This window comes from Oncorhynchus nerka, unplaced genomic scaffold, assembly GCF_034236695.1.
Source record: "Oncorhynchus nerka isolate Pitt River unplaced genomic scaffold, Oner_Uvic_2.0 unplaced_scaffold_1715, whole genome shotgun sequence".
NCBI lineage: Eukaryota > Metazoa > Chordata > Actinopteri > Salmoniformes > Salmonidae > Oncorhynchus > Oncorhynchus nerka.
In genome coordinates this window covers 42,787-68,174 of record NW_027039607.1, presented here as the reverse complement: position 1 = coordinate 68,174, position 25,388 = coordinate 42,787, and the positions used below count along the sequence as shown (strand labels likewise).

General features: G+C 47.4%; 1 protein-coding gene across 1 annotated transcript in view; it reads right to left on the bottom strand.

The window, feature by feature from the left end:
• Window positions 1–4,619: 4,619 nt before the first annotated feature.
• The window catches only part of LOC115117927 (TBC1 domain family member 30-like), a 57,398-nt gene continuing 36,629 nt past the window's right edge, over window positions 4,620–25,388 (bottom strand). Inside the window, 4 exon segments of the mRNA XM_065015084.1 lie at window positions 4,620–5,721; window positions 5,724–5,736; window positions 7,248–8,179; window positions 17,568–17,771. Of these exon segments, the coding sequence (XP_064871156.1) occupies window positions 5,579–5,721; window positions 5,724–5,736; window positions 7,248–8,179; window positions 17,568–17,771 (1,292 nt within the window). The 3' untranslated portion in view covers window positions 4,620–5,578.

Genomic DNA, 25,388 nt, shown 5'->3' with positions numbered 1-25,388 from the left:
TGTTATATGGTCTGAGTTCAGAGCTACAGTGTTATATGGTCTGAGTTCAGAGCTACAGTGTTATAACCCTGAGTTCAGAGCTACAGTGTTATAACCCTGAGTTCAGAGCTACAGTGTTATAACCCTGAGTTCAGAGCTACAGTGTTATATGGTCTGAGTTCAGAGCTACAGTGTTATATGGTCTGAGTTCAGAGCTACAGTGTTATAACCCTGAGTTCAGAGCTACAGTGTTATAACCCTGAGTTCAGAGCTACAGTGTTATAACCCTGAGTTCAGAGCTACAGTGTTATATGGTCTGAGTTCAGAGCTACAGTGTTATAACCCTGAGTTCAGAGCTACAGTGTTATAACCCTGAGTTCAGAGCTACAGTGTTATATGGTCTGAGTTCAGAGCTACAGTGTTATAACCCTGAGTTCAGAGCTACAGTGTTATAACCCTGAGTTCAGAGCTACAGTGTTATATGGTCTGAGTTCAGAGCTACAGTGTTATAACCCTGAGTTCAGAGCTACAGTGTTATAACCCTGAGTTCAGAGCTACAGTGTTATATGGTCTGAGTTCAGAGCTACAGTGTTATAACCCTGAGTTCAGAGCTACAGTGTTATAACCCTGAGTTCAGAGCTACAGTGTTATAACCCTGAGTTCAGAGCTACAGTGTTATAACCCTGAGTTCAGAGCTACAGGTCTGAGTTCAGAGCTACAGTGTTATATGGTCTGAGTTCAGAGCTACAGTGTTATAACCCTGAGTTCAGAGCTACAGTGTTATATGGTCTGAGTTCAGAGCTACAGTGTTATAACCCTGAGTTCAGAGCTACAGTGTTATATGGCCTGAGTTCAGAGCTACAGTGTTATATGGTCTGAGTTCAGAGCTACAGTGTTATAACCCTGAGTTCAGAGCTACAGTGTTATATGGTCTGAGTTCAGAGCTACAGTGTTATAACCCTGAGTTCAGAGCTACAGTGTTATATGGTCTGAGTTCAGAGCTACAGTGTTATAACCCTGAGTTCAGAGCTACAGTGTTATAACCCTGAGTTCAGAGCTACAGTGTTATATGGTCTGAGTTCAGAGCTACAGTGTTATAACCCTGAGTTCAGAGCTACAGTGTTATATGGTCTCAGAGAGTATCAGTTCAGCTACAGTGTTATATGGTCTGAGTTCAGAGCTACAGTGTTTATAACCCTGAGTTCAGAGCTACAGTGTTATAACCCTGAGTTCAGAGCTACAGTGTTATATGGTCTGAGTTCAGAGCTACAGTGTTATATGGTCTGAGTTCAGAGCTACAGTGTTATAACCCTGAGTTCAGAGCTACAGTGTTATAACCCTGAGTTCAGAGCTACAGTGTTATATGGTCTGAGTTCAGAGCTACAGTGTTATATGGTCTGAGTTCAGAGCTACAGTGTTATAACCCTGAGTTCAGAGCTACAGTGTTATAACCCTGAGTTCAACCAGTGAGTTCAGAGCTACAGTGTTATATGGTCTGAGTTCAGAGCTACAGTGTTATATGGTCTGAGTTCAGAGCTACAGTGTTATAACCCTGAGTTCAGAGCTACAGTGTTATATGGTCTGAGTTCAGAGCTACAGTGTTATAACCCTGAGTTCAGAGCTACAGTGTTATATGGTCTGAGTTCAGAGCTACAGTGTTATAACCCTGAGTTCAGAGCTACAGTGTTATAACCCTGAGTTCAGAGCTACAGTGTTATATGGTCTGAGTTCAGAGCTACAGTGTTATAACCCTGAGTTCAGAGCTACAGTGTTATATGGTCTGAGTTCAGAGCTACAGTGTTATATGGTCTGAGTTCAGAGCTACAGTGTTATAACCCTGAGTTCAGAGCTACAGTGTTATAACCCTGAGTTCAGAGCTACAGTGTTATATGGTCTGAGTTCAGAGCTACAGTGTTATAACCCTGAGTTCAGAGCTACAGTGTTATAACCCTGAGTTCAGAGCTACAGTGTTATATGGTCTGAGTTCAGAGCTACAGTGTTATAACCCTGAGTTCAGAGCTACAGTGTTATATGGTCTGAGTTCAGAGCTACAGTGTTATAACCCTGAGTTCAGAGCTACAGTGTTATAACCCTGAGTTCAGAGCTACAGTGTTATATGGTCTGAGTTCAGAGCTACAGTGTTATATGGTCTGAGTTCAGAGCTACAGTGTTATATGGTCTGAGATCAGAGCTACAGTGTTATAACCCTGAGTTCAGAGCTACAGTGTTATAACCCTGAGTTCAGAGCTACAGTGTTATAACCCTGAGTTCAGAGCTACAGTGTTATATGGTCTGAGTTCAGAGCTACAGTGTTATAACCCTGAGTTCAGAGCTACAGTGTTATATGGTCTGAGTTCAGAGCTACAGTGTTATAACCTCTGAGTTCAGAGCTACAGTGTTATATGGTCTGAGCTGTTCAGAGCTACAGTGTTATATGGTCTGAGTTCAGAGCTACAGTGTTATAACCCTGAGTTCAGAGCTACAGTGTTATAACCAGAGCTACAGTATGGTCAGTTCAGAGCTACAGTGTTATAACCCTGAGTTCAGATGTAACCACTGGTGTCAGAGTCTGAGTTCAGAGCTACAGTGTTATATGGTCTGAGTTCAGAGCTACAGTGTTATAACCCTGAGTTCAGAGCTACAATGTTATAACCCTGAGTTCAGAGCTACAGTGTTATAACCCTGAGTTCAGAGCTACAGTGTTATAACCCTGAGTTCAGAGCTACAGTGTTATATGGTCTGAGTTCACAGCTACAGTGTTATAACCCTGAGTTCAGAGCTACAGTGTTATATGGTCTGAGTTCAGAGCTACAGTGTTATAACCCTGAGATCAGAGCTACAGTGTTATATGGTCTGAGTTCAGAGCTACAGTGTTATAACCCTGAGTTCAGAGCTACAGTGTTATATGGTCTGAGTTCAGAGCTACAGTGTTATATGGTCTGAGTTCAGAGCTACAGTGTTACTGAAGTTTAAAGGCAACGTTAGTGGAGACGCTGCATATATCTGCTCAATGGGAAAGGACGTGTACATTTCAAGCTCGCTAAAGCACTGAAACCGGGCGGGACGGTCAACCTGTAGCATGAAAGGCCTGCGTTATCGTCTCAGAAACATTGACATTTTATAGGCAGATTGAACGGAGCTCTTACCAAGATAAAATGAAACAGCCGACAGCATCCTTTCACCTTCTTTATTAGGAGTGCAGTGACCTCTGACACCAGGATGGTGGGGGTTCATTTACCAACAATACAATCAGATCCACGGTAGACTGTAGAGAACAATACAATCAGATCCAATACAATCAGATCCATGGTAGACTGTAGAGAACAATACAATCAGATCCACGGTAGACTGTAGAGAACAATACAATCAGATCCATGGTAGACTGTAGAGAACAATACAATCAGATCCATGGTAGACTGCAGAGAACAATACAATCAGATCCACGGTAGACTGTAGAGAACAATACAATCAGATCCATGGTAGACTGTAGAGAACACTACAAACAGATCCACGGTAGACTGTAGAGAACAATACAATCAGATCCACGGTAGACTGTAGAGAACACTACAATCAGATCCAATACAATCAGATCCATGGTAGACTGTAGAGAACACTACAATCAGATCCACGGTAGACTGTAGAGAACAATACAATCAGATCCACTACAATCAGATCCACGGTAGACTGTAGAGAACAATACAATCAGATCCAATACAATCAGATCCACGGTAGACTGTAGAGAACACTACAATCAGATCCACGGTAGACTGTAGAGAACAATACAATCAGATCCACGGTAGACTGTAGAGAACAATACAATCAGATCCATGGTAGACTGTAGAGAACACTACAAACAGATCCACGGTAGACTGTAGAGAACAATACAATCAGATCCACGGTAGACTGTAGAGAACAATACAATCAGATCCACGGTAGACTGTAGAGAACACTAATCAGATCCAATACAATCAGATCCATGGTAGACTGTAGAGAACACTACAATCAGATCCACGGTAGACTGTAGAGAACAATACAATCAGATCCATGGTAGACTGTAGAGAACAATACAATCAGATCCAATACAATCAGATCCATGGTAGACTGTAGAGAACAATACAATCAGATCCACGGTAGACTGTAGAGAACAATACAATCAGATCCAATACAATCAGATCCACGGTAGACTGTAGAGAACAATACAATCAGATCCAATACAATCAGATCCACGGTAGACTGTAGAGAACAATACAATCAGATCCACGGTAGACTGTAGAGAACAATACAATCAGATCCATGGTAGACTGTAGAGAACAATACAATCAGATCCACGGTAGACTGTAGAGAACAATACAATCAGATCCATGGTAGACTGTAGAGAACAATACAATCAGATCCAATACAATCAGATCCATGGTAGACTGTAGAGAACAATACAATCAGATCCAATACAATCAGATCCATGGTAGACTGTAGAGAACAATACAATCAGATCCATGGTAGACTGTAGAGAACAATACAATCAGATCCACGGTAGACTGTAGAGAACAATACAATCAGATCCACGGTAGACTGTAGAGAACAATACAATCAGATCCATGGTAGACTGTAGAGAACAATACAATCAGATAGAGAACCAATACAATCAGATCCATGGTAGACTGTAGAGAACAATACAATCAGATCCATGGTAGACTGTAGAGAACAATACAATCAGATCCAATACAATCAGATCCATGGTAGACTGTAGAGAACAATACAATCAGATCCACGGTAGACTGTAGAGAACACTACAATCAGATCCATGGTAGACTGTAGAGAACAATACAATCAGATCCATGGTAGACTGTAGAGAACAATACAATCAGATCCATGGTAGACTGTAGAGAACAATACAATCAGATCCACGGTAGACTGTAGAGAACAATACAATCAGATCCACGGTAGACTGTAGAGAACACTACAATCAGATCCATGGTAGACTGTAGAGAACAATTCAATCAGATCCATTGGCATGATATGGTCTATGGATCTTTCAGTATGGAGTCTTACTGTGGAGAGACATTGACAGGAAGTAACAGGCAGACAGGAAGTGGAAACAGAAATAGGCTGAGAGGAAGGAAGGAGCTTTAAGGGTTCAATATTATGTTATGGTGAAGAGAACTTGACCTGGAAGAGAAGGTGAGTGGACAGAGATGTCCCATGATGACATTCAGACAGACAGACCCAGGGAGATGACTACAACATAGTGGGTTTCATAGCAGCTCTTCCTCTCCCAGTGGTTGAGAGGGGAGACCTTCACTGTGAAGAGTTAAGGGCCTAACTACAGCAGTGGATCAGACCATAGCTGATACTGTCCCTGCCTGTTCCTCTCAGGTACAGTCCCCTGTCCCAATGCCACAGATCCAGACCATCAGAGAGAATCAGGTTGTATATTTTCCAGAGCCAGTCAGTCAGTGAAGCGTGGCCTCTAGCGCTTCCTGGTGGAGAGAGTGGAGGAACGGTTCAGAGCCAGTCAGTCAGTGAAGCGTGGCCTCTAGCGCTTCCTGGTGGAGAGAGTGGAGGAACGGTTCAGAGCCAGTCAGTCAGTGAAGCGTGGCCTCTAGCGCTTCCTGGTGGAGAGAGTGGAGGAGGAACGGTTCAGGCTGAGCTGAGGGAAGTGAACTGTGGGGGTTCTGGCTGTGGGACCGTAGAGACCCAGGTTACGGGCTGCAGCTGACCTCCTGTGCTGTTTCACACTCGGAAGGGAGAGAACACCTGCTGGGGGTGGAGGGGCAGGGGAGAGGGAGGGAGGGAGATAGCGGGGTACCAGGAGTATGGGGGTTAGAGAGGGGAGGAGGGGGTTAGGAGGAGGGGGGGTTAGAGAGGGAGTAGGGGGTTAGTGAGGGTAGTAGGGGGTTAGAGAGGGTAACAGGAGTAGGGGGGTAGAGAGGGGAGGAGGGGGTTAGTGAGGGTACCAAGAGGAGGGTTAGTAAGGGTAACAGGGGTGGGGGTTAGAGAGGGGAGGAGGGGGTTAGTGAGGGGAGGAGGGGGTTAGTGAGGGGAGGAGGGGTTAGTGAGGGAGGAGGGGTTAGAGAGGGAGTAGGGGTTTAGAGAGGGGAGTAGGGGGGTTAGAGAGGGGAGGAGGGAGGTAGAGAGGAGGAGGGGGGTACCAGGAAGAGGGGGTTAGAGAGGGAAGTAGGGGGAGGGGGGTTAGTGAGGGAAGTAGGGGGTTAGAGAGGGTAACAGGGGAGGGGGTTAGTGAAGGTAAAAGGAGTAGGGGGTTAGTGAGGCTAACAGGAGTAGGGGGGTTAGAGAGGGTAACAGGGAGAGGGGGTTAGTGAGGGTAACAGGGGGAGGGGGTTAGTGAGGGTAACAGGAGTAGGGGTTAGTGAGGGTAACAGGGGAGGGGGTTAGTGAGGGTAACAGGAGTAGGGGGTTAGTGAGGGTAACAGGGGAGGGGGTTAGAGAGGGTAACAGGAGTAGGGGGTTAGTGAGGGTAACAGGAGGAGGGGGTTAGTGAGGGTAACAGGAGGAGGGGGTTAGTGAGGGTAACAGGGGGAGGGGTTAGTGAGGGTAACAGGGGAGGGGGTTAGTGAGGGTAACAGGGGAGGGGGTTAGTGAGGGTAACAGGAGTAGGGGGTTAGTGAGGGTAACAGGAGTAGGGGGGTTAGTGAGGGTGAGGGTGAGGGTAACAGGGGAGGGGGGTTAGTGAGGGTAACAGGAGTAGGGGTTAGTGAGGGTAACAGGAGTAGGGGGTTAGTGAGGGTAAAAGGAGTAGGGGGGTTAGAGAGGGTAACAGGAGTAGGGGGGTTAGTGAGGGTAACAGGAGTAGGGGGGTTAGTGAGGGTAACAGGGGGAGGGGGGTTAGTGAGGGTAACAGGGCTACCAGGAGAGAGTCTCATACAGTAGATGTTCTGAGAGGAGATTGAAGGGTCAGACTGTTGATGGTGGTGGTGGTGTGATGAGGGTGGTCGAGGAAGAGGAGGCAGGACAGGCAGCTCTGGGATGGTGGGAGAGGAGGGTAGTGTGTCTGGATCAGTTTCTCTAGGAGAGCAGGGTAGTGTGTCTGGGTCAGTCTCTCTAGGAGAGCAGGGTAGTGTGTCTGGGTCAGTCTCTCTAGGAGAGCAGGGTAGTGGAGGTTGGTCAGTCTCTCTAGGAGAGGAGGGTAGTGTGTCTGGGTCAGTCTCTCTAGGAGAGGAGGGTAGTGGAGGTGGGGTCTGGTTTAGTTCTGATCCAGAGTCCAGCTCTAGAGACAACAGGTGCTCCTCCTCTTCCACCACAGCTGGGACCTCCTTACTGGAGGCCTGGGCAGGAGACACAGGGAGGTGACTACCCTCATCATCATCAGCCTTTCCCTCACCCACTCCATCTCTCTCCTCCGCCTGATGAGGGTGTCTGTCCTGCTCCGCCTGATGAGGGTGGCTGGCCTCCTCCGCCTGATGAGGGTGGCTGGCCTCCTCCGCCTGATGAGGGTGGCTGGCCTCCTCCGCCTGATGAGGGTGGCTGGCCTCCTCCGCCTGATGAGGGTGGCTGGCCTCCTCCGCCTGATGAGGGTGGCTGGCCTCCTCCGCCTGATGAGGGTGGCTGGCCTCCTCCGCCTGATGAGGGTGGCTGGCCTCCTCCGCCTGATGAGGGTGGCTGGCCTCCTCCGCCTGATGAGGGTGGCTGGCCTCCTCCGCCTGATGAGGGTGGCTGGCCTCCTCCGCCTGATGAGGGTGGCTGGCCTCCTCCGCCTGATGAGGGTGGCTGGCCTCCTCCGCCTGATGAGGGTGGCTGGCCTCCTCCGCCTGATGAGGGTGGCTGGCCTCCTCCGCCTGATGAGGGTGGCTGGCCTCCTCCGCCTGATGAGGGTGGCTGTCCTCCTCCGCCTGATGAGGGTGTCTGTCCATGTCTCCAAACCCTAGCTGTACCCGTGCCCGGGCTATGTTCCTGCGGTGGGCACGTACGTGGGCACGCAAGGGGGACCCCACCCTGCTCTGACAGTCTTCAGCCTGAGATACCAGTCTGTTCCTCCCCCTCTCCCCGCTAGGGGTGGGGTTAGGGGCGGGGCCAGGGGTGGCAGGGCTGGACTGTGCCTGAGGCAGGGGGACACCTCGCAGGCTGGAGGGAGAGGAGAGAGGGTGTTTCAGGCTGTTCCTGGGCTTCCTGCCTAGCAACAGGTGGTTGACGACAGGAGAAGGATGTAGCTGAGATGCTAACACGCTGGTGGCTGGACATCTATCTACAGAGAGAACACACACAGGTCAATGTTCTGTCTGCCTACTGCAGCAGCAGGACAATAATAACACCATAGCATGACGTGAATATAAAGAGGATTCCACATGCAGCAATAAGAAACATCTAGCATTAATAAGACAACAATCTGGCTCTGCCCCAACCTCAGACCTCAGCGCAGAGCTTACATTTATCATGGGGACAAGATGAAGAAGCTTTACAGAGTTACATCAAATAGTGCTTTGGGTTTATAAGGAGCTTTGAGTCCTGATTACTGAAGACAGACACATCTGGGAGATAGAAAAATAGTTTGGGGAATAGAAGCTCGGGAGCCAAATCCAATGGAAGTCTGTTACACAAGTAGTAGGTTCATGTTAATGGGGAGCCAACAGGCCAGACAGACTGACACTCTCCTGTCAGTCACAGAGAAGAGCCAGCACCATCCAACGCCAGACCAGCACCATCCAACCCCAGACCAGCACCATCCAACCTCAGACCAGCACCCACGCCAGACCAGCACCATCCAACGCCAGACCAGCACCACAACCCCAGATCCAACCCCAGACCAGCACCATCCAACCCCAGCACCAGCCAACCAGCACCATCCAACGCCAGACCAGCTAACAGCAGATCCTGACCCCAGACCAGCTAACAGCAGATCCTGACCCCAGACCAGCTAACAGCAGATCCTGACCCCACACCAGCTAACAGCAGATCCTGACCCCAGACCAGCTAACAGCAGATCCTGACCCCAGACCAGCTAACAGCAGATCCTGACCCCAGACCAGCTAACAGCAGATCCTGACTCCAGACCAGCTAACAGCAGATCCTAACCCCAGACCAGCTAACAGCAGATCCTAACCCCAGACCAGCACCATCCAACCCCAGACCAGCACCATCCAACCCCAGACCAGCACCATCCAGACCAGCACCATCCAACCCCAGACCAGCACCATCCAACGCCAGACCAGCTAACAGCAGATCCTGACCCCAGACCAGCTAACAGCAGATCCTGACCCCAGACCAGCTAACAGCAGATCCTGACCCCAGACCAGCTAACAGCAGATCCTGACCCCAGACCAGCTAACAGCAGATCCTGACCCCAGACCAGCTAACAGCAGATCCTCACCCCAGACCAGCTAACAGCAGATCCTAACCCCAGACCAGCTAACAGCCAATCCTGACCCCAGACCAGCTAACAGCAGATCCTAACCCCAGACCAGCTAACAGCAGATCTTAACCCCAGACCAGCTAACAGCAGATCCTGACCCCAGACCAGCTAACAGCAGATCTTAACCCCAGACCAGCTAACCATCCTGACCCCAGACCAGCTAACAGCAGATCTTAACCCCAGACCAGCTAACAGCAGATCCTGACCCCAGACCAGCTAACAGCAGATCCTAACCCCAGACCAGCTAACAGCAGATCCTGACTCCAGACCAGCTAACAGCAGATCCTGACCCCAGACCAGCTAACAGCAGATCCTGACCCCAGACCAGCTAACAGCAGATCTTGACCCCAGACCAGCTAACAGCAGATCCTGACCCCAGACCAGCTAACAGCAGATCTTAACCCCAGACCAGCTAACAGCAGATCCTGACCCCAGACCAGCTAACAGCAGATCTTAACCCCAGACCAGCTAACAGCAGATCCTAACCCCAGACCAGCTAACAGCAGATCTTAACCCCAGACCAGCTAACAGCAGATCCTGACCCCAGACCAGCTAACAGCAGATCTTAACCCCAGACCAGCTAACAGCAGATCCTGACCCCAGACCAGCTAACAGCAGATCTTAACCCCAGACCAGCTAACAGCAGATCCTCGCTCCAGACCAGCTAACAGCAGATCCTAAACCCAGACCAGCTAACAGCAGCCCAGAAACCCCCCTCCGTTCCAGAGCCTGCTGCTTCCTGACCGACAGGTCACAAACACCTCCTCAATCTGTCCATCTACAGACACCACCACCTCCTCAATCTATCCATCTAGACACCACCACCTCCTCAATCTATCCATCTAGACACCACCACCTCCTCAATCTATCCATCTAGACACCACCACCTCCTCAATCTATCCATCTAGACACCACCACCTCCTCAATCTATCCATCTAGACACCACCACCTCCTCAATCTATCCATCTAGACACCACCACCTCCTCAATCTATCCATCTAGACACCACCACCTCCTCAATCTATCCATCTAGACACCACCACCTCCTCAATCTATCCATCTAGACACCACCACCTCCTCAATCTATCCATCTAGACACCACCACCTCCTCAATCTATCCATCTAGACACCACCACCTCCTCAATCTATCCATCTAGACACCACCACCTCCTCAATCTATCCATCTAGACACCACCACCTCCTCAATCTATCCATCTATAGACACCACCACCTCCTCAATCTATCCATCCACAGACACCACCACCTCCTCAATCTATCCATCTATAGACACCACCACCTCCTCAATCTATCCATCTATAGACACCACCACCTCCTCAATCTATCCATCTATAGACACCACCACCTCCTCAATCTATCCATCTATAGACACCACCACCTCCTCAATCTATCCATCTATAGACACCACCACCTCCTCAATCTATCCATCTATAGACACCACCACCTCCTCAATCTATCCATCTATAGACACCACCACCTCCTCAATCTATCCATCTATAGACACCACCACCTCCTCAATCTATCCATCTATAGACACCACCACCTCCTCAATCTATCCATCTATAGACACCACCACCTCCTCAATCTATCCATCTATAGACACTACCACCTCCTCAATCTATCCATCTATAGACACCACCACCTCCTCAATCTATCCATCTATAGACACCACCACCTCCTCCTCAATCTATCCATCTATAGACACCACCACCTCCTCAATCTATCCATCTATAGACACCACCACCTCCTCAATCTATCCATCTATAGACACCACCACCTCCTCAATCTATCCATCTATAGACACCACCACCTCCTCAATCTATCCATCTATAGACACCACCACCTCCTCAATCTATCCATCTATAGACACCACCACCTCCTCAATCTATCCATCTATAGACACCACCACCTCCTCAATCTATCCATCTATAGACACCACCACCTCCTCAATCTATCCATCTATAGACACCACCACCTCCTCAATCTATCCATCTATAGACACCACCACCTCCTCAATCTATCCATCTATAGACACCACCACCTCCTCAATCTATCCATCTATAGACACCACCACCTCCTCAATCTATCCATCTATAGACACCACCACCTCCTCAATCTATCCATCTATAGACACCACCACCTCCTCAATCTATCCATCTATAGACACCACCACCTCCTCAATCTATCCATCTATAGACACCACCACCTCCTCAATCTATCCATCTATAGACACCACCACCTCCTCAATCTATCCATCTATAGACACCACCACCTCCTCAATCTGTCCATCTATAGACACCACCACCTCCTCAATCTATCCATCTATAGACACCACCACCTGGGGTGGGGGAATCATCAGAATTAGTTGGGTAACATAGATAAGATGTTTTATTTTCATTATATGCTTGTGAGTTACTTCTCATCAGAATGTCTATGTTTGGATAATACTGTTGGCCGGTTGCAGTTATCCTTTCTCTGTCCTGGGTTCAGTTACTTCTCATCAGAATGTCTATGTTTGGATAATACTGTTGGCCGGTTGCACTTATCCTTTCTCTGTCCTGGTTTCAGTTACTTCTCATCAGAATGTCTATGTTTGGATAATACTGTTGGCCGGTTGCACTTATCCTTTCTCTGTCCTGGGTTCAGTTACTTCTCATCAGAATGTCTATGTTTGGATAATACTGTTGGCCGGTTGCAGTTATCCTTTCTCTGTCCTGGGGTCAGTTACTTCTCATCAGAATGTCTATGTTTGGATAATACTGTTGGCCGGTTGCAGTTATCCTTTCTCTGTCCTGGGGTCAGTTACTTCTCATCAGAATGTCTATGTTTGGATAATACTGTTGGCCGGTTGCAGTTATCCTTTCTCTGTCCTGGGTTCAGTTACTTCTCATCAGAATGTCTATGTTTGGATAATACTGTTGGCCGGTTGCAGTTATCCTTTCTCTGTCCTGGGTTCAGTTACTTGGGCCGCAGAGAGGGGAGAGGTCAAGCTTGTCTTCATATGTAAACATATCTTTAAAACCAATTATATCTTGGCTCCACAATGTCTGTGTGCCAGTCACTGTGTCTCTGTGATGTTGTCAAGGAGGGGTGTATTTGATATATGCCTGTTGATGAGGTTTTGTTTTATGGTCCTGAGAGCGAGATGAGAACATAGTTTAGGAGACAAAAGCTGAACGATAATTTATAGCCAATGCTGTCTGGCTATGTGTGTCTTTGCTATAAAGGATCTCAGTTGCAATGTGTAAGGGACTCTCAGAGAATTCATTGATAGACACTGAATTGATCTGAGAGTCACAGGGTTGTGATGGAGCTCATATAATTAAAGATGGACTTTATGATAACTCTGACTTGTGTTGTGGTTTGCTCTCATGATTTGGTAAATAGAGGAAATTTCCACGACAGAGGACAGTGTGTGTGTGTTACCTGTGTTGTGTAGAGTTGACAGTGTGTTACCTGTGTGTGTGTACTGCTGCCTGGCCTGTTGTGTAGAGTTGACAGTGTGTTACCTGTGTGTAGAGTTGACAGTGTGTGTGTAGAGTTGACAGTGTGTTACCTGTGTGTAGAGTTGACAGTGTGTGTGTAGAGTTGACAGTGTGTGTGTATAGAGTTGACAGTGTGTGTGTGTGTATAGAGTTGACAGTGTGTGTATAGAGTTGACAGTGTGTGTGTATAGAGTTAACAGTGTGTGTGTGTGTAGAGTTGACAGTGTGTGTGTGTAGAGTTGACAGTGTGTGTGTAGAGTTGACAGTGTGTGTGTGTGTGTGTAGAGTTGACAGTGTGTGTGTGTGTGTGTGTGTAGAGTTGACAGTGTGTGTGTGTGTGTAGAGTTGACAGTGTGTGTGTGTGTGTAGAGTTGACAGTGTGTGTGTGTGTGTGTGTGTAGAGTTGACAGTGTGTGTGTAGAGTTGACAGTGTGTGTGTGTGTAGAGTTGACAGTGTGTGTGTGTGTGTAGAGTTGACAGTGTGTGTGTGTGTGTGTAGAGTTGACAGTGTGTGTGTGTGTAGAGTTGACAGTGTGTGTGTGTGTGTGTGTAGCGTTGACAGTGTGTGTGTGTGTGTGTGTGTGTGTGTGTGTGTGTAGAGTTGACAGTGTGTGTGTGTGTGTAGAGTTGACAGTGTGTGTGTGTGTGTGTAGAGTTGACAGTGTGTTACCTGTGTGTAGAGTTGACAGTGTGTGTGTGTGTAGAGTTGACAGTGTGTGTGTGTGTAGAGTTGACAGTGTGTGTGTGTGTGTGTGTGTGTAGAGTTGACAGTGTGTGTGTGTAGAGTTGACAGTGTGTGTGTGTGTGTGTGTGTAGAGTTGACAGTGTGTGTGTGTGTGTGTAGAGTTGACAGTGTGTGTGTGTGTGTAGAGTTGACAGTGTGTGTGTGTGTGTAGAGTTGACAGTGTGTGTGTGTGTGTGTGTAGCGTTGACAGTGTGTGTGTGTGTGTGTGTAGCGTTGACAGTGTGTGTGTGTGTGTGTGTGTGTGTGTGTGTGTGTGTGTGTGTGTGTGTGTGTAGAGTTGACAGTGTGTGTGTGTGTGTAGAGTTGACAGTGTGTTACCTGTGTGTAGAGTTGACAGTGTGTGTGTAGAGTTGACAGTGTGTGTGTGTGTAGAGTTGACAGTGTGTGTGTGTGTGTGTGTGTGTAGAGTTGACAGTGTGTGTGTGTAGAGTTGACAGTGTGTGTGTGTGTGTGTAGAGTTGACAGTGTGTGTGTGTGTGTGTGTAGAGTTGACAGTGTGTGTGTGTGTGTAGAGTTGACAGTGTGTGTGTGTGTGTGTGTAGAGTTGACAGTGTGTGTGTGTGTGTAGAGTTGACAGTGTGTGTGTGTGTGTAGAGTTGACAGTGTGTGTGTGTGTGTGTGTGTGTGTGTAGAGTTGACAGTGTGTGTGTGTGTGTGTAGAGTTGACAGTGTGTGTGTGTGTAGAGTTGACAGTGTGTGTGTGTGTGTAGAGTTGACAGTGTGTGTGTGTAGAGTTGACAGTGTGTGTGTGTAGAGTTGACAGTGTGTGTGTGTGTGTGTAGAGTTGACAGTGTGTGTGTGTGTAGAGTTGACAGTGTGTGTGTGTGTGTGTGTGTGTGTGTGTGTGTGTAGAGTTGACAGTGTGTGTGTGTGTGTGTGTGTGTGTGTGTGTGTGTGTGTGTAGAGTTGACAGTGTGTGTGTGTGTGTGTGTGTGTGTAGAGTTGACAGTGTGTGTGTCTAGAGTTGACAGTGTGTGTGTGTGTGTGTGTGTGTAGAGTTGACAGTGTGTGTGTGTGTGTGTGTGTAGAGTTGACAGTGTGTGTGTGTGTGTGTGTGTAGAGTTGACAGTGTGTGTGTGTGTAGAGTTGACAGTGTGTGTGTGTGAGTGTGTGTAGAGTTGACAGTGTGTGTGTGTGTAGAGTTGACAGTGTGTGTGTGTGTGTGTGTAGAGTTGACAGTGTGTGTGTGTGTGTGTGTGTGTGTGTGTGTGTGTGTGTGTGTGTGTGTGTGTGTGTAGAGTTGACAGTGTGTGTGTGTGTGTGTGTGTAGAGTTGACAGTGTGTGTGTAGAGTTGACAGTGTGTGTGTGTGTAGAGTTGACAGTGTGTGTGTGTAGAGTTGACAGTGTGTGTGTGTAGAGTTGACAGTGTGTGTGTGTGTAGAGTTGACAGTGTGTGTGTGTGTAGAGTTGACAGTGTGTGTGTAGAGTTGACAGTGTGTGTGTGTAGAGTTGACAGTGTGTGTGTGTGTGTGTGTGTGTAGAGTTGACAGTGTGTGTGTAGAGTTGACAGTGTGTGTGTGTAGAGTTGACAGTGTGTGTGTGTGTGTAGAGTTGACAGTGTGTGTGTGTGTGTGTGTAGAGTTGACAGTGTGTTACCTGTGTGTAGAGTTGACAGTGTGTTACCTGTGTGTAGAGTTGACAGTGTGTGTGTAGAGTTGACAGTGTGTGTATAGAGTTGACAGTGTGTGTATAGAGTTGACAGTGTGTGTATAGAGTTGACAGTGTGTGTGTGTGTAGAGTTGACAGTGTGTTACCTGTGTGTAGAGTTGACAGTGTGTGTGTGTAGAGTTGACAGTGTGTGTGTAGAGTTGACAGTGTGTGTGTGTGTGTGTGTGTAGAGTTGACAGTGTGTGTGTGTGTAGAGTTGACAGTGTGTGTGTGTGTAGAGTTGACAGTGTGTGTGTGTGTGTGTGTGTGTGTGTGTGTGTGTGTGTGTAGAGTTGACAGTGTGTTACCTGTGTGTAGAGTTGACAGTGTGTTACCTGTGTGTAGAGTTGACAGTGTGTTACCTGTGTGTAGAGTTGACAGTGTGTTACCTGTGTGTAGAGTTGACAGTGTGTTACCTGTGTGTAGAGTTGACAGTGTGTGTGTGTGTGTGTGTAGAGTTGACAGTGTGTGTGTGTGTGTGTGTGTGTGTGTAGAGTTGACAGTGTGTGTGTGTGTGTGTGTGTGTGTAGAGTTGACAGTGTGTGTGTGTGTGTGTGTGTGTAGAGTTGACAGTGTGTGTGTAGAGTTGACAGTGTGTGTGTGTGTGTGTGTGTGTAGAGTTGACAGTGTGTGTGTGTGTGTGTGTAGAGTTGACAGTGTGTGTGTGTGTGTATAGAGTTGACAGTGTGTGTGTGTGTGTGTAGAGTTGACAGTGTGTGTGTAGAGTTGACAGTGTGTGTGTGTGTGTGTGTAGAGTTGACAGTGTGTGTGTGTGTGTGTAGAGTTGACAGTGTGTGTGTGTGTGTGTGTAGAGTTGACAGTGTGTGTGTGTGTGTATAGAGTTGACAGTGTGTGTGTGTGTGTGTGTAGAGTTGACAGTGTGTGTGTGTGTGTGTGTATAGAGTTGACAGTGTGTGTGTGTGTGTGTGTGTGTAGAGTTGACAGTGTGTGTGTGTGTGTGTAGAGTTGACAGTGTGTGTGTGTGTGTGTGTGTGTGTGTGTGTGTGTGTGTGTGTGTGTGTGTGTGTGTGTGTGTGTGTGTGTGTGTGTAGAGTTGACAGTGTGTGTGTGTGTGTGTGTGTGTGTGTGTGTGTGTGTGTGTGTAGAGTTGACAGTGTGTGTGTGTGAGTGTGTAGAGTTGACAGTGTGTGTGTGTGAGTGTGTAGAGTTGACAGTGTGTGTGTGTGTGTGTGTGTGTGTAGAGTTGACAGTGTGTGTGTGTGTGTGTGTGTATAGAGTTGACAGTGTGTGTGTAGAGTTGACAGTGTGTGTGTGTGTGTGTAGAGTTGACAGTGTGTGTGTGTGTGTAGAGTTGACAGTGTGTGTGTGTGTGTAGAGTTGACAGTGTGTGTGTGTGTAGAGTTGACAGTGTGTGTGTGTGTAGAGTTGACAGTGTGTGTGTGTGTGTAGAGTTGACAGTGTGTGTGTGTGTGTAGAGTTGACAGTGTGTGTGTGTAGAGTTGACAGTGTGTGTGTGTAGAGTTGACAGTGTGTGTGTGTAGAGTTGACAGTGTGTGTGTGTAGAGTTGACAGTGTGTGTGTGTGTAGAGTTGACAGTGTGTGTGTGTGTGTATAGAGTTGACAGTGTGTGTGTGTGTGTGTGTATAGAGTTGACAGTGTGTGTGTGTGTGTAGAGTTGACAGTGTGTGTGTGTAGTGTTGACAGTGTGTGTGTGTAGAGTTGACAGTGTGTGTGTGTGTAGAGTTGACAGTGTGTGTGTGTAGAGTTTACAGTGTGTGTGTGTAGAGTTGACAGTGTGTGTGTAGAGTTGACAGTGTGTGTGTGTGTAGAGTTGACAGTGTGTGTGTGTGTAGAGTTGACAGTGTGTGTGTGTAGAGTTGACAGTGTGTGTGTGTGTAGAGTTGACAGTGTGTGTGTGTAGAGTTGACAGTGTGTGTGTGTAGAGTTGACAGTGTGTGTGTAGAGTTGACAGTGTGTGTGTAGAGTTGACAGTGTGTGTGTGTGTGTGTAGAGTTGACAGTGTGTGTGTGTGTGTAGAGTTGACAGTGTGTGTGTGTAGAGTTGACAGTGTGTGTGTGTAGAGTTGACAGTGTGTGCGTGTAGAGTTGACAGTGTGTGTGTAGAGTTGACAGTGTGTGTGTAGAGTTGACAGTGTGTGTGTGTAGAGTTGACAGTGTGTGTGTAGAGTTGACAGTGTGTGTGTAGAGTTGACAGTGTGTGTGTAGAGTTGACAGTGTGTGTGTGTAGAGTTGACAGTGTGTGTGTGTAGAGTTGACAGTGTGTGTGTAGAGTTGACAGTGTGTGTGTAGAGTTGACAGTGTGTGTGTAGAGTTGACAGTGTGTGTGTGTAGAGTTGACAGTGTGTTACCTGTGTGTATGTACAGCTGCCTGGCCTGTTGTTGCTGATGTCTCTTGATACGTGAGTATTGTTTCTTCAGAGCGCTGATGTCAGTACTCATCCTCTCCTGCAGCATGCTGTTGATGGCCGCCTGATGCTCCGCCCTGCCGCCACCATCCACCGCCCCGGGACTCAGGTCTGCCATGTTACCGCCCTGCTCCCCCCCACGCTGGTCTGGAGAGGAGAGATTCAATTATCACCTCGGAAAGCCCAAGCGGAAATTACCTCAGTGTTGACGCCATGTAGAGAGACACAGCTGTTCCTGTGTTTTCAGGTCTGACATCAACAGCAGCTGACATGACACCTTCCCACATAACCCTGTCTACATTAAACTAATGGGACCTGGTTGGAGTCCTGTCTACCACTACATTAAACTAATGGACCTGGCTGGAGTCCTGTCTACCACTACATTAAACTAATGGACCTGGCTGGAGTCCTGTCTACATTAAACTAATGGGACCTGGTTGGAGTCCTGTCTACCACTACATTAAACTAATGGACCTGGATGGAGTCCTGTCTACCACTACATTAAACTAATGGACCTGGCTGGAGTCCTGTCTACCACTACATTAAACTAATGGGACCTGGCTGGAGTCCTGTCTACCACTACATTAAACTAATGGGACCTGGTTGGAGTCCTGTCTACCACTACATTAAACTAATGGACCTGGCTGGAGTCCTGTCTACATTAAACTAATGGACCTGGCTGGAGTCCTGTCTACCACTACATTAAACTAATGGACCTGGCTGGAGTCCTGTCTACCACTACATTAAACTAATGGGACCTGGTTGGAGTCCTGTCTACCACTACATTAAACTAATGGACCTGGTTGGAGTCCTGTCTACCACTACATTAAACTAATGGACCTGGCTGGAGTCCTGTCTACCACTACATTAAACTAATGGACCTGGCTGGAGTCCTGTCTACCACTACATTAAACTAATGGGACCTGGCTGGAGTCCTGTCTACATTAAACTAATGGGACCTGGCTGGAGTCCTGTCTACATTAAACTAATGGGACCTGGCTGGAGTCCTGTCTACATTAAACTAATGGGACCTGGCTGGAGTCCTGTCTACCACTACATTAAACTAATGGACCTGGCTGGAGTCCTGTCTACATTAAACTAATGGACCTGGCTGGAGTCCTGTCTACCACTACATTAAACTAATGGACCTGGCTGGAGTCCTGTCTACCACTACATTAAACTAATGGGACCTGGCTGGAGTCCTGTCTACCACTACATTAAACTAATGGACCTGGCTGGAGTCCTGTCTACCACTACATTAAACTAATGGGACCTGGCTGGAGTCCTGTCTACATTAAACTAATGGACCTGGCTGGAGTCCTGTCTACATTAAACTAATGGACCTGGCTGGAGTCCTGTCTACCACTACATTAAACTAATGGGACCTGGCTGGAGTCCTGTCTACCACTACATTAAACTAATGGACCTGGCTGGAGACCTGTCTACATTAAACTAATGGGACCTGGCTGGAGTCCTGTCTACATTAAACTAATGGGACCTGGCTGGAGTCCTGTCTACATTAAACTAATGGGACCTGGCTGGAGTCCTGTCTACCACTACATTAAACTAATGGGACCTGGCTGGAGTCCTGTCTACCACTACATTAAACTAATGGGACCTGGCTGGAGTCCTGTCTACCACTACATTAAACTAATGGGACCTGGCTGGAGTCCTGTCTACCACTACATTAAACTAATGGACCTGGTTGGAGTCCTGTCTACATTAAACTAATGGACCTGGCTGGAGTCCTGTCTACCACTACATTAAACTAATGGACCTGGCTGGAGTCCTGTCTACATTAAACTAATGGACCTGGCTGGAGTCCTGTCTACCACTACATTAAACTAATGGGACCTGGCTGGAGTCCTGTCTACCACTACATTAAACTAATGGGACCTGGTTGGAGTCCTGTCTACCACTACATTAAACTAATGGGACCTGGCTGGAGTCCTGTCTACCACTACATTAAACTAATGGGACCTGGTTGGAGTCCTGTCTACATTAAACTAATGGGACCTGGCTGGAGTCCTGTCTACATTAAACTAATGGGACCTGGCTGGAGTCCTGTCTACCACTACATTAAACTAATGGACCTGGCTGGAGTCCTGTCTACCACTACATTAAACTAATGGGACCTGGTTGGAGTCCTGTCTACCACTACATTAAACTAATGGACCTGGCTGGAGTCCTGTCTACCACTACATTAAACTAATGGGACCTGGCTGGAGTACTGTCTACCACTACATTAAACTAATGGACCTGTCTGGAGTCCTGTCTACATTAAACTAATGGGACCTGGTTGGAGTCCTGTCTACATTAAACTAATGGACCTGGCTGGAGTCCTGTCTACCACTACATTAAACTAATGGACCTGGCTGGAGTCCTGTCTACATTAAACTAATGGGACCTGGCTGGAGTCCTGTCTACATTAAACTAATGGGACCTGGCTGGAGTCCTGTCTACCACTACATTAAACTAATGGGACCTGGTTGGAGTCCTGTCTACATTAAACTAATGGGACCTGGCTGGAGTCCTGTCTACCACTACATTAAACTAATGGGACCTGGTTGGAGTCCTGTCTACCACTACATTAAACTAATGGGACCTGGTTGGAGTCCTGTCTACCACTACATTAAACTAATGGGACCTGGATGGAGTCCTGTCTACCACTACATTAAACTAATGGACCTGGCTGGAGTCCTGTCTACCACTACATTAAACTAATGGGACCTGGCTGGAGTCCTGTCTACCACTACATTAAACTAATGGGACCTGGCTGGAGTCCTGTCTACCACTACATTAAACTAATGGGACCTGGCTGGAGTCCTGTCTACCACTACATTAAACTAATGGACCTGGCTGGAGTCCTGTCTACATTAAACTAATGGACCTGGATGGAGTCCTGTCTACATTAAACTAATGGGACCTGGATGGAGTCCTGTCTACCACTACATTAAACTAATGGACCTGGATGGAGTCCTGTCTACCACTACATTAAACTAATGGGACCTGGCTGGAGTCCTGTCTACATTAAACTAATGGACCTGGCTGGAGTCCTGTCTACCACTACATTAAACTAATGGACCTGGATGGAGTCCTGTCTACCACTACATTAAACTAATGGGACCTGGCTGGAGTCCTGTCTACATTAAACTAATGGGACCTGGCTGGAGTCCTGTCTACATTAAACTAATGGGACCTGGCTGGAGTCCTGTCTACATTAAACTAATGGGACCTGGCTGGAGTCCTGTCTACATTAAACTAATGGGACCTGGCTGGAGTCCTGTCTACCACTACATTAAACTAATGGGACCTGGCTGGAGTCCTGTCTACCACTACATTAAACTAATGGGACCTGGCTGGAGTCCTGTCTACCACTACATTAAACTAATGGGACCTGGCTGGAGTCCTGTCTACCACTACATTAAACTAATGGGACCTGGCTGGAGTCCTGTCTACCACTACATTAAACTAATGGGACCTGGCTGGAGTCCTGTCTACCACTACATTAAACTAATGGACCTGGCTGGAGTCCTGTCTACCACTACATTAAACTAATGGGACCTGGCTGGAGTCCTGTCTACCACTACATTAAACTAATGGGACCTGGCTGGAGTCCTGTCTACCACTACATTAAACTAATGGGACCTGGCTGGAGTCCTGTCTACCACTACATTAAACTAATGGACCTGGCTGGAGTCCTGTCTACATTAAACTAATGGACCTGGATGGAGTCCTGTCTACATTAAACTAATGGGACCTGGCTGGAGTCCTGTCTACATTAAACTAATGGACCTGGCTGGAGTCCTGTCTACCACTACATTAAACTAATGGACCTGGATGGAGTCCTGTCTACCACTACATTAAACTAATGGGACCTGGCTGGAGTCCTGTCTACATTAAACTAATGGGACCTGGCTGGAGTCCTGTCTACATTAAACTAATGGGACCTGGCTGGAGTCCTGTCTACCACTACATTAAACTAATGGGACCTGGCTGGAGTCCTGTCTACCACTACATTAAACTAATGGACCTGGCTGGAGTCCTGTCTACCACTACATTAAACTAATGGACCTGGCTGGAGTCCTGTCTACATTAAACTAATGGGACCTGGCTGGAGTCCTGTCTACCACTACATTAAACTAATGGGACCTGGCTGGAGTCCTGTCTACCACTACATTAAACTAATGGACCTGGTTGGAGTCCTGTCTACATTAAACTAATGGACCTGGCTGGAGTCCTGTCTAGTCCTGTCTACCACTACATTAAACTAATGGACCTGGCTGGAGTCCTGTCTACATTAAACTAATGGACCTGGCTGGAGTCCTGTCTACATTAAACTAATGGGACCTGGTTGGAGTCCTGTCTACCACTACATTAAACTAATGGGACCTGGTTGAAGTCCTGTCTACACTACATTAAACTAATGGGACCTGGCTGGAGTCCTGTCTACCACTACATTAAACTAATGGGACCTGGCTGGAGTCCTGTCTACCACTACATTAAACTAATGGACCTGGTTGGAGTCCTGTCTACATTAAACTAATGGACCTGGCTGGAGTCCTGTCTACCACTACATTAAACTAATGGACCTGGCTGGAGTCCTGTCTACATTAAACTAATGGACCTGGCTGGAGTCCTGTCTACATTAAACTAATGGGACCTGGTTGGAGTCCTGTCTACCACTACATTAAACTAATGGGACCTGGTTGGAGTCCTGTCTACCACTACATTAAACTAATGGGACCTGGCTGGAGTCCTGTCTACCACTACATTAAACTAATGGGACCTGGTTGGAGTCCTGTCTACCACTACATTAAACTAATGGACCTGGCTGGAGTCCTGTCTACCACTACATTAAACTAATGGACCTGGCTGGAGTCCTGTCTACATTAAACTAATGGGACCTGGCTGGAGTCCTGTCTACATTAAACTAATGGGACCTGGCTGGAGTCCTGTCTACCACTACATTAAACTAATGGACCTGGCTGGAGTCCTGTCTACCACTACATTAAACTAATGGACCTGGCTGGAGTCCTGTCTACATTAAACTAATGGGACCTGGCTGGAGTCCTGTCTACATTAAACTAATGGGACCTGGCTGGAGTCCTGTCTACCACTACATTAAACTAATGGGACCTGGCTGGAGTCCTGTCTACCACTACATTAAACTAATGGGACCTGGCTGGAGTCCTGTCTACCACTACATTAAACTAATGGACCTGGTTGGAGTCCTGTCTACATTAAACTAATGGACCTGGCTGGAGTCCTGTCTACCACTACATTAAACTAATGGACCTGGCTGGAGTCCTGTCTACATTAAACTAATGGACCTGGCTGGAGTCCTGTCTACCACTACATTAAACTAATGGGACCTGGCTGGAGTCCTGTCTACCACTACATTAAACTAATGGGACCTGGCTGGAGTCCTGTCTACCACTACATTAAACTAATGGGACCTGGCTGGAGTCCTGTCTACCACTACATTAAACTAATGGGACCTGGTTGGAGTCCTGTCTACATTAAACTAATGGGACCTGGCTGGAGTCCTGTCTACATTAAACTAATGGGACCTGGCTGGAGTCCTGTCTACCACTACATTAAACTAATGGACCTGGCTGGAGTCCTGTCTACCACTACATTAAACTAATGGGACCTGGTTGGAGTCCTGTCTACCACTACATTAAACTAATGGGACCTGGCTGGAGTCCTGTCTACATTAAACTAATGGGACCTGGCTGGAGTCCTGTCTACCACTACATTAAACTAATGGGACCTGGCTGGAGTCCTGTCTACCACTACATTAAACTAATGGACCTGGCTGGAGTCCTGTCTACCACTACATTAAACTAATGGGACCTGGCTGGAGTCCTGTCTACATTAAACTAATGGGACCTGGCTGGAGTCCTGTCTACATTAAACTAATGGGACCTGGCTGGAGTCCTGTCTACCACTACATTAAACTAATGGACCTGGCTGGAGTCCTGTCTACCACTACATTAAACTAATGGGACCTGGCTGGAGTCCTGTCTACATTAAACTAATGGGACCTGGCTGGAGTCCTGTCTACCACTACATTAAACTAATGGGACCTGGTTGGAGTCCTGTCTACATTAAACTAATGGACCTGGCTGGAGTCCTGTCTACCACTACATTAAACTAATGGGACCTGGCTGGAGTCCTGTCTACCACTACATTAAACTAATGGGACCTGGCTGGAGTCCTGTCTACCACTACATTAAACTAATGTCTACCACTACATTAAACTAATGGGACCTGGCTGGAGTCCTGTCTACCACTACATTAAACTAATGGACCTGGCTGGAGTCCTGTCTACCACTACATTAAACTAATGGGACCTGGCTGGAGTCCTGTCTACCACTACATTAAACTAATGGGACCTGGCTGGAGTCCTGTCTACCACTACATTAAACTAATGGGACCTGGCTGGAGTCCTGTCTACCACTACATTAAACTAATGGACCTGGCTGGAGTCCTGTCATTAAACTAATGGACCTGGATGGAGTCCTACATTAAACTAATGGGACCTGGCTGGAGTCCTGTCTACCACTACATTAAACTAATGGGACCTGGCTGGAGTCCTGTCTACCACTACATTAAACTAATGGACCTGGCTGGAGTCCTGTCTACCACTACATTAAACTAATGGGACCTGGCTGGAGTCCTGTCTACCACTACATTAAACTAATGGACCTGGCTGGAGTCCTGTCTCTACATTAAACTAATGGGACCTGGCTGGAGTCCTGTCTACATTAAACTAATGGGACCTGGCTGGAGTCCTGTCTACATTAAACTAATGGGACCTGGCTGGAGTCCTGTCTACCACTACATTAAACTAATGGGACCTGGCTGGAGTCCTGTCTACATTAAACTAATGGGACCTGGCTGGAGTCCTGTCTACATTAAACTAATGGGACCTGGCTGGAGTCCTGTCTACCACTACATTAAACTAATGGACCTGGCTGGAGTCCTGTCTACCACTACATTAAACTAATGGGACCTGGCTGGAGTCCTGTCTACCACTACATTAAACTAATGGACCTGGATGGAGTCCTGTCTACCACTACATTAAACTAATGGGACCTGGCTGGAGTCCTGTCTACCACTACATTAAACTAATGGGACTGGCTGAGTCCTGTCTACATTAAACTAATGGGACCTGGCTGGAGTCCACTACATTAAACTAATGGACCTGGATGGAGTCCTGTCTGGGACCCACTACATTAAACTAATGGGACCTGGCTGGAGTCCTGTCTACATTAAACTAATGGACCTGGCTGGAGTCCTGTCTACATTTAATGGGACACTACATTAAACTAATGGACCTGGATGGAGTCCTGTCTACCACTACATTAAACTAATGGGACCTGGCTGGAGTCCTGTCTACATTAAACTAATGGGACCTGGCTGGAGTCCTGTCTACATTAAACTAATGGGACCTGGCTGGAGTCCTGTCTACATTAAACTAATGGGACCTGGCTGGAGTCCTGTCTACCACTACATTAAACTAATGGGACCTGGCTGGAGTCCTGTCTACCACTACATTAAACTAATGGGACCTGGCTGGAGTCCTGTCTACATTAAACTAATGGGACCTGGCTGGAGTCCTGTCTACCACTACATTAAACTAATGGGACCTGGCTGGAGTCCTGTCTACATTAAACTAATGGGACCTGGCTGGAGTCCTGTCTACCACTACATTAAACTAATGGGACCTGGCTGGAGTCCTGTCCTTCTACATTA